Here is a 15,667-nt window from a genome sequence, read left to right on the forward strand (position 1 = left end):
CTCCGTATTTTATTTTTTAAATTTGAAGACGTGGCTCTGAGAAGGTCCGCCCTAGCACCAGAGGCCTTAGAGACAGACAGAAAAGTTCTGAATCTTGGGTCAGGGGCCCGGCCCCCGAGACCGTCCCGCTGTCTTGGTCACCAGCGAGCTCTTGGAAGGCAGAGATGGCTCCATTTTTGTCTCGGTTTCCTCCACACTGGCCAGTGTGTGCCCACAGATCATCGCAAGCCTCCATCAGGGAGGCGCTGGGGAAGGAACGCTAGCTCTGAAGCTCGTAGACCAGAGTTCAAATCCTGCCTCTGCTACTTCCTACCCATAGAACCCTTCACTGGGGCTTAGTTTCCTCATCTGTAAAATGGGGGAGTTAAGACTAGCTGATCTCTACAATCCTTTCAGTTCTAAATCTATGATACCACATGGAGCTGAAGCCTCTCGGGCTCCTGGCTCTGCCCTCTCAGTGCCTGACTTGGGGCAGGTATCCGATAAAAGTGGGTGGAAGTGAATACGAGGGCGTGTGCCCACACACACGTGCCCACACACATGTGCACACGCATCGTCGCTCCGGCACAAGCTGCGCCTGTGTTCTGGATCTCAGCCTGAAACTACTCATTACGGCCTCGTGGCTGGGGATCCCTGCCGGGCCCTTGTCAGCTCCCTGGGAGAAGGCTCTGGGGTCTGCCCAGCTGAGAGGAACAGCCATGGCCCCTGTGGGATCTGGGATGCACACAAAAATCTACCGAGACCATGAAGACCTCCCCCCTCAGCCTCCTCCTCCCAGGAACACAGCAAACAAAACCCCCCACCCCTTTCCTGGATAGCCCAGAACGCCTGGAGCCCCTCCGACCTGCCACACAGCAGCGAGGGTTCGGACCTAGGCAAGCTGTGGCCAATGGCTCAGCCAAGAACCCGCGACGGCTGGAAATCCAACCAGATGGGCCGAGCCACCACGTGCGGAACGAGTCTCCCCCCAGATGCCAACTCGCCAGCTTCCATTTTTAGTAACCCAGAAATCCCCATGATGCATTTCTGCTGCAGTCTGATTCCTGGAAACCCCAAGGTGCGGGACTGAGAGCTAGAAGGGGCAGGGGAGGCTCCTCAGTCCCATCTGCCAAACGAGGAAACTGAGGTCCAGAGCTGGGGCTCGCGGGCATGGTGATGGCGGTGGGGGATTCAGTCCATGTCTTTCCCCCCCACACCCATCAAAAATAAAAACAAAACCACAGCCCCAAAGACCTTCATGGGCCCAGCTTAAGAAGCCCCGAACGAGAAGGCGCCCGCCAGCTTTGTACTTAATGCAAACAGGACACAGTTTGTGAGAGAAAGCCCAATTCAAGGTCATTCATTCCCATCACTTTGTCTGGAAGCAGCAAAAATGAGCTCCCGCCTCCCAGCCAAGCCATCGGCTCTGAGCCCGCTTGCCAAGGGGTGAAGGACACCCCATGTCTGCTGGCCGGGTGGGTTAGAAAGGAGACCCCGTTCTAGCACGGCCCCTGAAATATCAGGTCCAGAAGAGCCAGGCTTCCCTCTTACCCACAGTGGCCTGTGTCCAGTTTCTGTGCCACTGTACGGGCTGTGGTTCCCGCCAGAAAGGCCCTCGCCCCTCACCTACCTCTCCAAAGCATGAGTTTCCTTTATGAGTCATCTCTTGGGCTGACTCCTACAATCCTGACCTGATTTGTGCTTCCCCCTCATCTCAGCCTGAAATCACGTTGTCCTTGATTATTTATTGACATATGTCAGGGCAGCAAGGTGATACAGTGGATAGAGACTGGATCTGGAGTCAGGAAAACTCACCATCCCGAGTTCAAATCCTGCCTCAGACACTTTGCAGCTGTGTGACCCTGGGCAAGTCACTTCACTCTGTTTGCCTCAGTTTCCTCATCTGTCAAATGAGCTGAAGAAAGAAATGGAAAACCACTCCAATATTCCTGCCAAGAAAACCCCCAACAGGGGCATAAAGAATTGGACAAAATTGAAATGATTGAACACAATGACATGTTGTTTCAATCAATTGAATGGAATCTCCTTGAGGGCAGGTGTCGTTTTCACTTTTGTTTCTGTATTCCCCATCCCTGGCATGGACACCAATGGATCTCTAGTCTGTACTGGGGTGGTTAGTCCCTCCGCTAATACAGGTTGCAACCCAGCCCCGCCGGCCCATCCTGGGCAATGCTCATCCATGGCCTCCCATAAGAGAAGCACTAGGGATCTGTCCAAGGTTCTAAGGGTCTTTCTCAATTCCTTATCAAATGAACTCTGCAGGATGTCACTCACTCCCAAAAAGAGCCAAGCCCATGCCCTTGTTCATTTAAGAGTATGCTTGAGGCAGTAGGGACCGATCCGGAGAGCCAGTTATTAAATTTTCAGTATTAATATTTACATCTTAGAAATCAGCAAAGGTTTCAAGTCAGGACTTGCGTTTTCCTCTTGATTATTCTGCTAATTGTCTGACTTAAGAAAATGATGGAGATAATGTAGATTAAATTTTAAAGTAGATTGTGTGTACATGTCCCCCTCCCCTAATTAGGGAGCTGGTTGTTAAATATATACCTACCTACCCATTGTTCATTCCTACATTCCTCCTATTTTTATTCCTTTATTCGGGTCCCTGGCTATAGGCTACATATTAATTATGCTCCTCCTTTGTCTCTCTGTTGCCCTCTCTTTCCATCCTCATGTTTCATTCCTCAGAAACAGCTATGCCCCATGTCCCAATTCTAGGGGGAAAAGAGGGGTCTGGGACAGAGAAGCTTGGGAGCTTTGTAGCCTCCTAAAGGCAGCCTCGCCCAGGCTCCTCCTTTGTTTAATTCTGGACCCGACTTGTCAGGCTGGAAGGTCTGTCCCAGAGGGCTGTGCTGATGATCGGCTACCCATGTCCTAATGGGACACTGAACAGTCTTCAGCCATTTTGTTTTCAGGATATCGACGATTAAGTCAAACTCTTGGCTGATTTGGACTTATCACTTCCAGGAGTCTGCAGGGTTCTAGATTTACATTCAGCGGATACTTAACAAATGTTTACTGGGTGAGGAAAGGAAGCTTAGGGATAGTGAGGGCGCTGTACACATCAGTGTAAAGGACTGAAACTCTGAGTCGATGCACTGGGGTCGGACAACCAAGCGCTTAAGGCCAACTACGAATTGGACAATGCTCTATTAGCTTATGCTTGGAAAATGGCCCTTCCCACTATTCTGTGCTGGCTCGATTTTTTGGTGTAGCCAGAGAATTGTGGGAAGGATTAGGGGGTGGAATAAGACTAGCCAGGGTCACTTTGGCGGTGGACGAGGAAAAGGGAGGTCGTGGAGGTCCTGCGTCCAACCCTTTCACTTCTCCCCCTAAAGACCAAGGGCTTTTGCTTATCCTGACTCCGGCTGATTCTAAAGCATCCCAGGGGCTAACCCGATCTTCACACATAAGGACATGATGAAGAGGATAAAAACTCACTGGATTAAGTGGAGAAAGAGAAATATTTTTCTTGCCCTTTGAGCCTCAATTGCTCATGTCTAAAATGGGTACTCGCATTAGCCGTTTCATGAAGCTATCGTAAGCCTTCCAGTGAGTGAGAAATGGGAACTAGAAATAAATCTCCCATCCCCAACTGCCTTCCCCCTGGCGCAAGAAATCAGGATTAGTCGAATTCCAGGAACAAGAAGTGGGGCTGGCTTTTAAGCTCCAGAAAACCGATCCCAGGCAGAATAGAGGCTCATTCATCCCAGCGTCACTAATTCAGATTTTGTGATGACTTAGGCAGGGGCCGCTCCGGCCAATTTCCTCACCAACAGTGGAAAAGAGGGATGGGCCGCGAGAAAGAGCAGCATAAACAAGCCCGGCACCAGGGGAACGCTGAACTGCCAAAAGAGCCAGCTTTTCGGCCTTCCTGTCGGAAGCACAGTGCGTCCATTTATTCCGGGAGGCCAGAGGTCAGATCATCTGCTCCAAAGCATAATATAGACAGATGAAAATCTGAAATCAGATCGCAGGCCCCGGGGGCAGAAGGAACTTTAGTCTCCTCGGCCACAGAGGAAACCAAGACTTAGAGAATGTGCTCATGGTTACTCTTCATGCTTTTTGATTCAGCCAAACTGGGTCCCTCCCATACAGCGCTCAATATCCCACCTCCACACCTTTGTCCAAGCTGTTCCCAATTCCTTCTGGAACTGAGTCTTTCCTGGCTCCTCTAGTCACTAGTGTCTCTTCTCCCCCACCTCTAGCTTTACAAACCTTTCAGATTTATTTATCTAGGGTCCCTGTGCTTCCCCTGCTAGAAGGGAAGGCCCTTGACATCTGTTTTTACACCCTGAACAAGCCCAGGGCCTACCACATTTGCAGCCATGTGTCAGTCAGGTCTGACTCTGTGACCCCTTTTGGGGTTTTCTTTGCCATTTCCTTCTCCAGCTCCTTTGACAGATGAGGAAACTGAGGCAAAGTGAAGTGACTTGCCCAGGTTCACACAGCTAGTGTCTGAGGTCGGATTCGAACTTGGATCTTCCCGATGCCGACCCAGCATTCTATGCACTGGGCCTCTCAGATGCCCCCCCTACCATAATAAAGTCTTAATAAACGCTTGTTAATAAAATGACAAAGGGCATTCTCTCCCTTCAAATACCAGTGACAGTTCATTTATATCCAGTGTAACTGCAAGTGAGCGCAAGCTAACCCTAGTTAGGCTGATGATGTTTTCACTGGTGGGGAGGGTTTAGAGGGGCTCCTAGTGAAGACATCCTTCCTCGCCTCCCCACGCCGATCATTTATTGGCTGAAGGTTTTCTCTCCCTGATTCCTGTGCTGGGTAAAGATCCGGATCATGAGGCACCTCCAACCACCCTGAGACACTCTGTCAGTCTCGTTCTCAAGGATCCCGGACCTTCTGAAGTGGGGAACACTTTCTCTGTGAGAGCTCTTTGGCAATCTGGGGAAGGCCCAGGGCTCCTTCTCAGACCATGCGATTACAAAGGAAACAAATTATTTTGAAATAATAATAATTTATAGAGCTCTTTAAGGGTTATAAAACACTCTTGGCATGTTTGATCCTCACAATGATCTGATAAAGTGGGTGCTATTTGACAGATGAGGAAATAGGCAAATAGGTTAAGTGACTTGTCCAAGTTCACACTACTAGGGTCTGAGGCAGAATTTGAACTCAGGTCTTCCTTACGCTAAGTCCTGTGTTATTACCCACTGAAATTCTTAATTGTAGTTATCAAAATAATTTAAAAAAAAATTCTCATTTTAAAAATGAATGTTAAAAATTGCATTTACATGTAATCAGAAAAAATAAAATACTATTTAAAAAGCACATTTTCATCTTAAAAATTAATGTTAAAAAAATTGCCTTTCCATAGCATTGGAAAAAAGAAAATACTGTTAAAAAAATAAATAAATAAAAAACAAGTTCTCATTTTTAAAATGAATTTAAAAAATTGTCTTTACATGTAATTGGAAAAAATAAAATACTACTTAAAAAAACAAAATAAAAAACAAATTCTCATCTTAAAAATGAATGTTAAAATTGCCTTTATACATAATTGGAAAAAATAAAATATTTAAAAAACAAAATAAAAAACAAATTCTCATTTAAAAAATGAATCTTTAAAATTGCCTTTACACATAATTGGAAAAAATAAAATACTATTTTTAGAAATGAAATAAAAATAAAATCATATCCCCAAAGACTCTTCTGGGAACCCAAATTAAGAATCCCTGAATGAGAAGGCGTCCCCACACCTTTCGATGTAAACAGAGCAAAGAAATCCCAATTCAAGTTCACTTATTTAACTCACTTTGTCTAAGTTTAGGCCTGGAAAGCACCTCAGAGGCTGCCTGGTCCCACTTTTTATAGACTTACAGAAGAGGAATTGAGAGGCGATGGTCTGCAAAGGGTGTGACCACATAGCCCAGCTAGGAGGAGAGCCCACGTCTCCAGCCTGGGAGCCAGGAGGCGGCACCTCCCTGTTGGCCCGACTGGGCCCTGCCAGGCCACAGTATTGCCAAGGCCTTCGCTATTAAAGAAATAGCCAACAGGGGGAAACTGAGAGATTTCCCGCTTCCCTGGTGGCTGAAGTTGTATCTGACCCACAGAGTCTGGGTTTTTGCTGAGGGCGCTGCCCGGGACACTCTCTGAAGGAGAATCGGCCCTTCCCCACCTCCGGGCTGGGCTCCCACTGGCCCCCCTGCTGAGAAGGGTCCCCTCACCTGTATCGGGGGCTGCCGAGGCCAGGCGGGAGAGGGAGGCCTTGAATTGCCCCATCACCCAGCTGACAAGTGGGAGGCCCAGAATTTGAATCCAGGTCCTGGCCAACTGCCTAGCTGGGACTGGTTACGAGGGTGGCTGGCAGAAGGGGCCACACTGGGCCATATTGGGCCGTTCTGGTTCTGAGGGAGGTCCCCCGACAAGCCTGGGAGCTGGCAGGAGGGCCGCCCAAAAGTAGGAAATCATGTCTGGCGGGTGTTCCTAGAGAAATGAAGCCTTTCTTATTTTGATTGTAACCCTCCCTCCACCCAGCACCAGAAAGCCCTTTCATGCCCTGCTTTGGAGTCAAGATCCCAGCCTTTCCACTCAGTGCCGGCAGGACCTTGAGCTTCTGGGCCTGAAACTGTAGGAGGCCATTGGCCTCCCAGGCTCCTCCCCTGCCTTAAATTGGAGGCCCCCAGGTCCCCAGGCCACCGAGGCTGTTTCCTGGCCCAGAAGGGTGAAGGTGACTCGACAGGGTCACTCAGCCCCAGCTCTGGAGCTGGAAGGCCCCTCAGTGGTCAGCGAGTCCAGTCCTTCCAGCTCACGCTGCTGGACTACCCCCAGGTTCATGGCCCTGAAGCTGACCAGGCCACACTCAGACAGAGGCCAGAGGTCTTTGGTTAGAGCAGGAGCGTTCCGAAGTCATTCAGCCCCATTTCATAGGAGGAGAACCTGAATTTGGCTCAGGGAGACGGAGTGAACTGAGCCCTAAGGCTGAGCGGGACCTCGGCCCGGCCGGCCGCCTCCGTTCTGCCAGGAGGGCTGACACGACCACAGGTCTGGGGTCACAGAAGCGGCTCTTGTGCCCGACTCAGCCAAACCCTCATCGAGTGCCCAGTCGTTGGGCTGAGCCCTGGGGTGCACAGAGCAGCAAAAGGCCTCTGAGGCGGAGGAGCGCCCGCCCGACACCATCATTCTTATCGATCCCTCCTCTTATTTCTGAGTTCAGAAAGAAATAGTCCTCGAACAAATTCGTGCATGTTCCCCTGCCCCGGGGCTGTTTCCCCCTTGGACTATCAGCTGCTGAGGGCTGACACTTTTCCCCTGGGCTCTGCACCCCAGGGCCCGATTCCTAAATTGCAGCTGTGTGTGTGTTTAAGTCAATCTAGAAGCTACTCTCTGGATCCACAAAAAATTATCTTAAAGTTGCCTCAAAATCCAGACTAAGGTAGAAAATGGGGAACTGGGCCGTGTTCTCTCCCGTTAAATTCTCCTCCAAAAGTGGGTCTGCCTTGAAGACGAGCTCCTCGGGAAGTCCCGGAAAGCCAGGTTACCTTTCTCTGCTTTCTCCTCCCTCTCTCCGTATAAAACGAGGGACCTCGCAGAGCCGGGTATTTGCAGATCTCTAGAAAAATTCTGGTGATGCAAGGAAGACCAGAGAGGGATCCCAGAGCCTCCTTCCTGGAGAAGGGAAGGAACTCGGCCACGGGGCAGAGGTCGGATCTGGAGAGCCAGGGCCTCTGGGCCGGAGACCAGCCTGCAAGCCTCCGAGGCCCTCCTTCTCAGGGAGCCGACGCCAGAACGATGCTCTCCCTTGACCGAGCACCAGCTCCCGACTTAATATGGAGAAGTTTGACGGTTCTAATAAACGCTGTAAAAAAAACGTTGTAAAACACGCAAACCGAGCTTCGCTCTGGGCAGTGGAACACGGAGTCCGGGAGACTGGGCCCCGCTCCCACTGTCCGGGCCACCTAGAAAATAAGCCAAATGGTCTTCGAGAAGGAAAAGCAGGGGCCCCTGCCTGGAAGCCCAGCTCTTGCTCTTACTAGCTGTCCCTCCTGGAGCCTCAGTTTCCTTCCCTGAAAAATGGGGACAATTATATTTGCTCCATCCCCCTCACAGGCTCTCCTTAATGTTGCCACATCAACAATCAAGAATCACTAGAATAATTCCCAGTTCTCTGGGACTTAAAGTTTTAAATAGATGTATAAAGATCTGATCCTCACAACTAGTCAGGTGGCCCCATTTTACAGATGAGAATATAAGATTAAATGACTTGCTCGGGCTCTTACAAAATAAGGGGTCAGAACTCGGGTCTTCCTGAATGGAAGCCAGGGAGCTAGCCATTGCACTACCAGCCATGACGGGATCTCAGCAGAGAAAAGGTGAGAGATGAGCAATGAAGGCTGCACCCTCAAACCGACGGGGCACAGGATGGGGAGGGGAACGGGGGAGGGGGGGGAAGAGGGAATATTGGGGATTTAAGAGACTCCAAAAGCATCGTCAATAAAATGTTTTCTCAAAAGCCATTTAGTTCTTTAGAAACAGGTTATCAGGCGTCCCTTCTGCAAGTTCAACCTCTCTCTCCTCCCCCTTCTCTTTTCCCTTTCCCTTTTTCCCTTTTCCCTCCTTCCAGCTCTTTCTTTCTCCCACTTCTCCCATCTTTCTTGGGCTCTCTTTGTCTCCCCCTGCTCTCTGTCTCTCTCCCCCTCCTCCCCTCTCTGTCCCTGTCTTCCTTCCTCCCTCCTTCCCTTTCTCTCTCTGTCTCTCTCTCCTGTTTCTCTCCCTCCTTTCCTCCCTTTCTGTTTCTTTTTCCTTCCTTCTTTCTCTCTATCTCTCTCCCTCCTTCCCTCTCTCTCTGTCTTTCTTTCTCTCTCTCTTTTCCTCCCTCTATCTGTTTCTTTCTCCTTCCTTCTTTCTCTGTCTCTGTGTTTCTCTTTCTCTCTCTCCTTTCCTTCCTCCCTCCTTCCCTCTTTCTCTCTCTCTCTCTCTCTCTCTCTCTCTCTTTCTCTCTCTCTCTCTCCCTCCCTTCCTCCCTCCCTCCCCCTCTCATCCGAAGCCCCGCCCTTAACAAGAATGATCTATATTTATCTCCCTGGCGTTCTTGAAATGCGAGCAGCTAAAGGAGGAAAATGTGTCTGGATGCTCAGAGCCTTGACAGGGAAGGCGGCCATTTGCAGAAAGGGGCGCAGGGGGTCAGGAGTTTCCTGATCTGGACCTCGGGGCCATCTAGTGCAACCTCCCCATTTTACAAAGGGGGAAACTGAGGCCAAAGAAGTGATGTGCAGCCCTCCCCAGGTCACATGGCGTCCTGATTCCAGAGTCACACTTCCTGTACTCCCTGTCTGGAATACTCATATATTAAAAAATTGGAAAACTCATTTATTTCCAAAGATTTCACCTTTTTCCTTAGAAAAAGCACAATTTCTGGTTTCCTGGCAAATAATGCCATTGGTTTCAGAGTTCCCAAAGGCCACGCCTCACGCACCCCAGGGTCTGTTATTATTTATCAGATAATGAGAAGGGACAGGGACGGGGCGGGACAAGCGGAGGAGCTGCGGACCCCCGGCTCAGCATTGGCAGCCATGGATGGCGTATTCTCTCAGTAAGTGACCGGGCTGGGGGCACGACAAAGGTCTGAAGCAGCAGAGGCAAGACTGGAGTCCCGGTCCCGCAGCGTCGGGGCCTGTGCCCTTTCCGGAGGGTCAGAGACCCAGAACCGCCCGCCAGGTGGTCCCATCTTACAGGGGAGGGGATTGGAGCCCAAACCTGTGGAGTGACAGGGAGTCGGGTGCAAGGGGAGATCTGAACCCAGAGCCTCAGACTCCAAAGCAGAGTTGGGCCCCCAGGAGAGGGTTTGTGTCTGTGGGAGTGTGTCTGCCTGTCTAGGTCTGTGTGTCTGGGGGAGCACGTCTGTGTCTGTGTCCGTGGGACTCCCATCACCCCTGCAGCAGGGCGGTGCCCCCCACACCCCAAAGCCAGAGGCCGTGTCCAGGCCCCCCGGTCTCGGGGACTCTTGGGGGCAGCCTCGGCTCCCCTCAGCCTTGGAGTCCCAGCAGCCGCAGCCAGTCCCATGTCTGAAGCACATCTGTCCACACCCTCCTGGAAGTTCCCGGGGGAGGAAAGATGTGGGGGGATTTCTGGCTCCCAGGGGCCTCCCCAAGGGCACAGGAGTGGCCCGAGAGCATCCATCAGCCTCTCCTTCCTCCAGCCCCGGCCCGACCAAACCCAGTGGGCAAAGTTCCTTCCTCTGTCGGGCTGTGGAGGGGCGCTCTCGATCACTCCCTGCCCTCGGCACCCTGGGAGAAGGGCCAGGGAAGCCCTCCCTCTCAGAAGCTGCGGGGTACCCCACCCGGGCCCACCTCGGTCAGCGTGGCAGCTTGTCCACACCTGCCATTTCCACCCCGTGGGAGAATCCAGTGAAGAAGCTCTCTCTGCTAGTGAAGACTGGCCCCCACTTGCATTTTAGAGTTGGAAAGGGCAGCCTGAGACCGTTGGGATCTCCCGGCCGTAAGGAGCCGAGCTGGGACGGAACCAGATCGCCCCGAGACAAGCGTCCCCCCGCCAGGATACTCCAGGCCATCCCTAAGCCGCCTCTGGAAGGGGACGTCGAAGGCCACCTTGTGCAATCTACCCATTTTACAGAAAAACAATACCGGCCCAGGGTGGCAAAGGTACCTTCCCAAAGTCACAATCACACTCGAAATCACAGCTCCAGTTTGTGGCATCTGCTTGTGGCAGACGCTGTGCTAACCGCTTCACGGCTAGGCCACTTGACCTTCACAACAAGTCCAACTACAGACACTTAGTGTAGATGGCCCTAGACAAATCACCCATCTCTTTGTGCCTCAGTTTGCCCATCTGTAAAGTGGGCATTATTATAGTCACTACCTTCCAAGTCTGCTGGATCACAAAGTGGATCACAAATCTTTGCTGGGAGACATCTCAGGCTGGATTGAACTCGGTCTTCCTGGCTTTTCCTCTGGGCCATTGCCCATTATATAAATACTAGTTATTAGCAGTACCTTGGAGATATTCTAGTCAAAATCACTCACTGTACAGATAGAGAAACTGAGGCCCAGAAAGAAAACAAGGGAAGGGACTTTTAAGCCACATGGCTTCCGTGACAGCGCCAGAATTGGAACCCTGGGTTCCCAACGCCGTTTCAGCCAAAACCAGGGAAGGGACCTGCGGGCTGGGGGCTTTCAGACGCCTCCTTACTTTCTTCAGGAAGCCGCTCCAACCTTCCTCCCCTGCCCACCGGGCCTACAGGCCTGGGAACCACCGCTGCTTCCCCACCGTGCCCTTTCTCACCTAGACCGAGGGGATTCCACCCTCAAGACTCAGGCAACGACCCATAATTCCACCCTCTGTGAGCTACAGAGGGGCTGGGACAGACATGGCAGGGGGAGGTAATTAGCATTCTCATCTGTAAAATGGGTGCCTAGAGCAGAAAGCTTGTGCCTGAAGGGAATCGTCCTCCAGGGGAAGACTTGTGTCATAGGAAATGGCTCACCTCAGCCACTGTTTCTGGGGAGGGAGACAGGAGAGTCCGGAGAGTCTGGCTGCTTCTGGCTCCATTTAAATTTTAACAGATTTAGATTCCGATGTGTCTGGCCGAGGGTTGAGGGTCTGGCTCTGGGAGACTCGGGGCTCATGTCCCCGCTGCCTCATGGAGGACGAGGAAAGGAAGGCTCCGAGAAACGGAGGGTTTGTCCAAAGCCCCCCAGGGAGTGACGCTCCCAGCTGGGACTCCCTCCGAGCGGAGCTCTTCCCCTGCCAGGGACTGTCTCCCCTCACTGTGCTCCCAGCCACCCAGTCACCCAGCCAGCTGCTCAGGGGACGGCCCCAGCCCGGGGGCCTGTCCTGGGGAGCGGCCTGGCAGCCTGGGGATGGGTGGGCCGTCCTGGGGAGGAGAGGCCGCAGCCTGAGGGGCCTGTCCTGGGAAGGGGCGGCCACAGTCGGGGCGCTCCTGGGAATCTGCAGCTTGCACTGGAACTAAGCCGGGTCAGGGGTCAGAGCAGTCCCTTAGCGTCATTCATTCACCTCAATAGCTAAAAGTCCGGGGGAGGCCGAGCTCCTCCAGAGCGGGAACAGCTTGGCGCGGCACATAGTAGGTGCTCATAAAGGCAGCCCTCGGGGCCATTTATGCTAAGTCATGGGCCGGGACTTTCTGCCTGAAATATCATGATACGGGAGCAGAAGGGATGGGAGGCGGTTCCTGGGGCAATCCCCAGCCCCTCCCCCCCTTTCCCTGCATTCAGCAGACCTGACAACTTTCACAGCCTCACAGACCTAAAGCCGGGAGGGATTTCCCCGAGCCCGGCCCTTTGCTTTGGCAGAGGGGGAAACTGAGGCAAGATCGGGCCCAGGTCCCCCGAGTCCAGCGCCAAGCCCCCGTTCATGCCCCACGGGGGAAGCGGCAGGGGCTGCTTCCGTGGGCAGGCACACCTCCCCAGCAGGGCCTGGGGGAGGGGGGAGGGCCGCAGCCCCAGCCAAGCTCCTCACACACACCCTCCTCTCTCAGCTCCAACTTTCCATCCCTAACAGCTCTCCTTTCTTCCAGCTCAGCTGCCTCCGCTCCCCTCCCCTGCCCCTCCCAGAGGACGGCCTCCTCCCAGCCCGCCTGGGGACCGACCCCGACCCTGCCCAGCCCCCACCCCAAGCCCCCGGGGCCTCGGCCCGGAGGGGCCCAGCGCCAGGGCCCGGAGGGGGCGGTTCGCAAACTCAGCGCACTTAGTTACAGTTGCTAGGGAGAGGGGAACTTTGGGCCGGCCTGGCAGACGCAGCACCGCAAGGAAGGAGCATCTGCTTCAGGCTGAAAGCACATGCACGTGTCTACACCGGAGGCTTCCCCACCGAAGGGCCGGGGCTATCCCAGCGCTGCGCCCGGGGAGTCCCAGAGGACTCCGGAGACCTTGCTGCGCACGGATCCCGGCCCCGGGGGGACCTCCAGCCACTGGGCGACGGCCGCCTCCCCGCAGCCCCCCGGCAGCCCCCGCGGCCCTGAGCTCGTCCTGCAATCCGGCCGGATTCTCCCCCACGATCCCCCGCCCCCTCGGGCGGAGCGGCCAGGAGACGGCACCTCGGAGTCACTCCCCGGCAGCCCCAGGCCAGGGTTATCTGCCCCGTGCCAAAGTCCTCCGGCCGCTCCCACAATCCCCGGGGCCTGCCCGGCAGCCAATACCGCGCCAACTTTCCCCACCCAAGTACCTATCTGTTCGATGAAAATCTTCCAGGAATCGGCGGGGATGGGGTGGATCATCTTCAGGGCCTCGGTGAGGGTGGTCGGGCTGTCGGCGGCCAGCGCGGGGTACTCCTCCGGCGTGGCCACGGTGCCGGGGGTGGACGGCGAGTCGCTGAGGAGGAGACGGAGACACAGAGACTTTGACGCAACCAGAGACCTTTCCTTAAACAGCGGGGAATGGACACAGTGGCAAGTCCGGGGGGGGAGGGGGCTGCTCATCTGGCAGGGCGGAATGTTACCGACTTTTAAGCCCGCCCCCCCGCCCTCCCCCCGGGCCAGGAGCTCCGAATCCAGGAGAGGAATATTTACTAGGGCCATAGACGGTGATTCATCCGGCCAACCCCACATGGCCCGGTCCCAAACCTTCGGCTTTTCACTGCTCGCGAACCAGGTTTGGAAACTCGGCCCCTCCCTTCGTGGGGCCCTCCCTTCGTGGGCCCCTCCGAGAGTTTTTTGCACCCCGGACTTAAGCCACCCTCCCCGACGAGGCGGCGCGCGTGGGGGTGGGCGGGGGGGGATGGAAGGGGAGCCCATTCACCTGCTGTCACCTCTGCCCCCGGCCCCCCCCCCTCCCCCTGACATAGTCCCGTGGGGAGACTGCGGGCCGGGCCGGAGCCGGAGGGGACGCGAGGAGGTGAGAGCCGCTCGGTGAGGCGGGGAAGGGAGAGGGCTGTGCGGAGGGTCTGTCCCCGGGGGGAGGGCGGAGGAAGCGGATGGCGCTGGGGCTGCTTCGGAGGTGAAAGGGTGGGGAGGAGTGACTCAGGTCGGCCTGGGAGCGAGGCGAGGCGAGGCGAGGCGGGAGAACCGGGAGCCGCTCCCGGCCGGTCCTGCCCTCCGCCTCCACTTCCCACGGGCGGGAGACGCACCAAGTCACTTCTCCGAGGGAGCGGGGCGGAGGGACGAGGCCTCCGGGCGGGGGTGGGAGGGGGCCCCGGCCGCGGCCGCTCTGCTCGCCTGTCCCGAGGGGCCGGAGTCCCCAGACCGCGCGCAGCTCCCCGGCCGGGGCCCGAGCCGGAAGGCGGGACGTGGGAAGGGAGGCTGGAGCCCGAGCCCGGCGGGAGGGAGGGAACGCCGCATGCCCTCCTGAAGACTCGGGCTGCGGGGGGGGAGGGGGGGGGGGGGGAGAGGGGGGAAGGAGCACCGGGATAGAAGGGGGACAGCCGCGAGGAGAGGGGAGAGAAAGCAAGAGGGGGGGGGGGGGAGGAGGCGCCTGGAGAGGAGAGGGGAGAGGGGCTCCGGGAGGAGAGGGGCGCGGGGGCGCACGGACGGGAGAAGGAATCAAGGGAGGGGGCGCGGGGGCGCACGGACGGGAGATGGGCAGAGAGCTACGGGGACAGCACTTAAGGCTGAAGCGGGAGCAGAGGGGCGCGGGCACGGGTGACGGGGGGGGGGGCGAAAGGAGGAGCCCCGAGCAGGGGGGGGCAGCCCGAGCTCTGGGAGGCGGCGGGCGGGCTCTGGCGGACGTGGGCAGCGGCGCCCCGACGGGGTGGGCGGGCAGGGGAGGAGAGGGGAGTGCGGCCCGGGAGCCGGGTCCTCTCACCTGCTGGCCAGGTGCCCCCCCGCCGAGTCCCGGGGGTCGCTCTCCGAGGAAGAGCCCTCATGGTCCACGGCGCAGGCAGCGCTGAAGGCGGCAGCCAGCAGCTCCATGAGGGTCCCGGGCCGGCGGGCGGGCGGGCGCGGGCTGGAGGGAGCCGGGGAGCTAGGGAGGGCGGGCGGGCGAGCGCAGCTCTCGGGCTGGCTCCAGGAGGGCTGTGCGGGGCGCGGGCTGGACCCCGAGCTGCCGCTGCTGCCGCCGCCGCCGCCGCCGCCGCCGCTGCCCCTGCTCCAAAGCTGCTGCTGCTGCTGCTGCTGCCTGGAAGGCTCCTGGGGGTTGCCACGGTAACAGGAGAGGCGGGAGGCGGGAGGCGGCGGTCACAGCGGCTGCGACGCGGCGCCCACAGCAGCAGCAGGAGCGCCCCGAGAGGAGGGAGCGCGGCGTAGCGCGGGGCTGGGCTGGGCAGGGCGGCGCGGGGCTGGGCAGATTGGGCTGGACGGCGCAGAGCAGGGCAGCGCAGGGCAGGACAGGGCAGCGCGGGGCTGGGCGGATTGGGCTGGACAGCAAAGCAGGGCCTCGGGGCTGGGCAGGGCAGCGCAGAGCCCTGGGCTGGGGCTGGGGCTGGGGCTGGGGCTGGGGCTGACTCCCCAGCTGGAAGGTCAGCAGGACCGCGCTGCCGCAAGGGAGCACAGATGTCCCCGCACGAAGACCGGGTTGGCTTTGGCAGGTGACACTTGGTTCCTCTCCCACTTAGCCGGGTGACTGGGCCAGGGTCTCCCTTCCTGCCCCTCAGGCTAGATGGGCTGGGCGAGCTCGAGGGAGCCCTTGAGCTTGATGACCAGGATCTGAATCCTGGCTTTGCCACTTCCCCTTTGTAATCTCTGGCAGGTCACAGCTGCCCCCTCCCCAGCTTACACAGGTGTCAAATAGGAGGT

At 56.2% G+C, this 15,667-nt stretch overlaps 1 protein-coding gene across 2 annotated transcripts in view; it reads right to left on the reverse strand.

The window, feature by feature from the left end:
• NGEF (neuronal guanine nucleotide exchange factor) overlaps positions 1–15,122 on the reverse strand; it is a 66,838-nt gene extending 51,716 nt beyond the window's left edge. The window contains exons 1-2 of one of the 2 annotated variants that reach the window (XM_031968172.1): positions 14,739–15,122; positions 13,165–13,310 (exon numbers count right to left, since the gene is read on the reverse strand). In XM_031968172.1, coding sequence (XP_031824032.1) covers positions 13,165–13,310; positions 14,739–14,845 — 253 coding nt within the window. In that variant the 5' untranslated portion in view covers positions 14,846–15,122. The remainder of the gene's footprint in view (positions 1–13,164; positions 13,311–14,738) is intronic. The other variant, XM_031968173.1, reaches the window with a different exon arrangement.
• Between the last annotated feature and the right edge of the window lie 545 nt (positions 15,123–15,667).

Source organism: Sarcophilus harrisii, chromosome 4 (genome assembly GCF_902635505.1).
Source record: "Sarcophilus harrisii chromosome 4, mSarHar1.11, whole genome shotgun sequence".
Classification (NCBI taxonomy): Eukaryota; Metazoa; Chordata; class Mammalia; order Dasyuromorphia; family Dasyuridae; genus Sarcophilus; species Sarcophilus harrisii.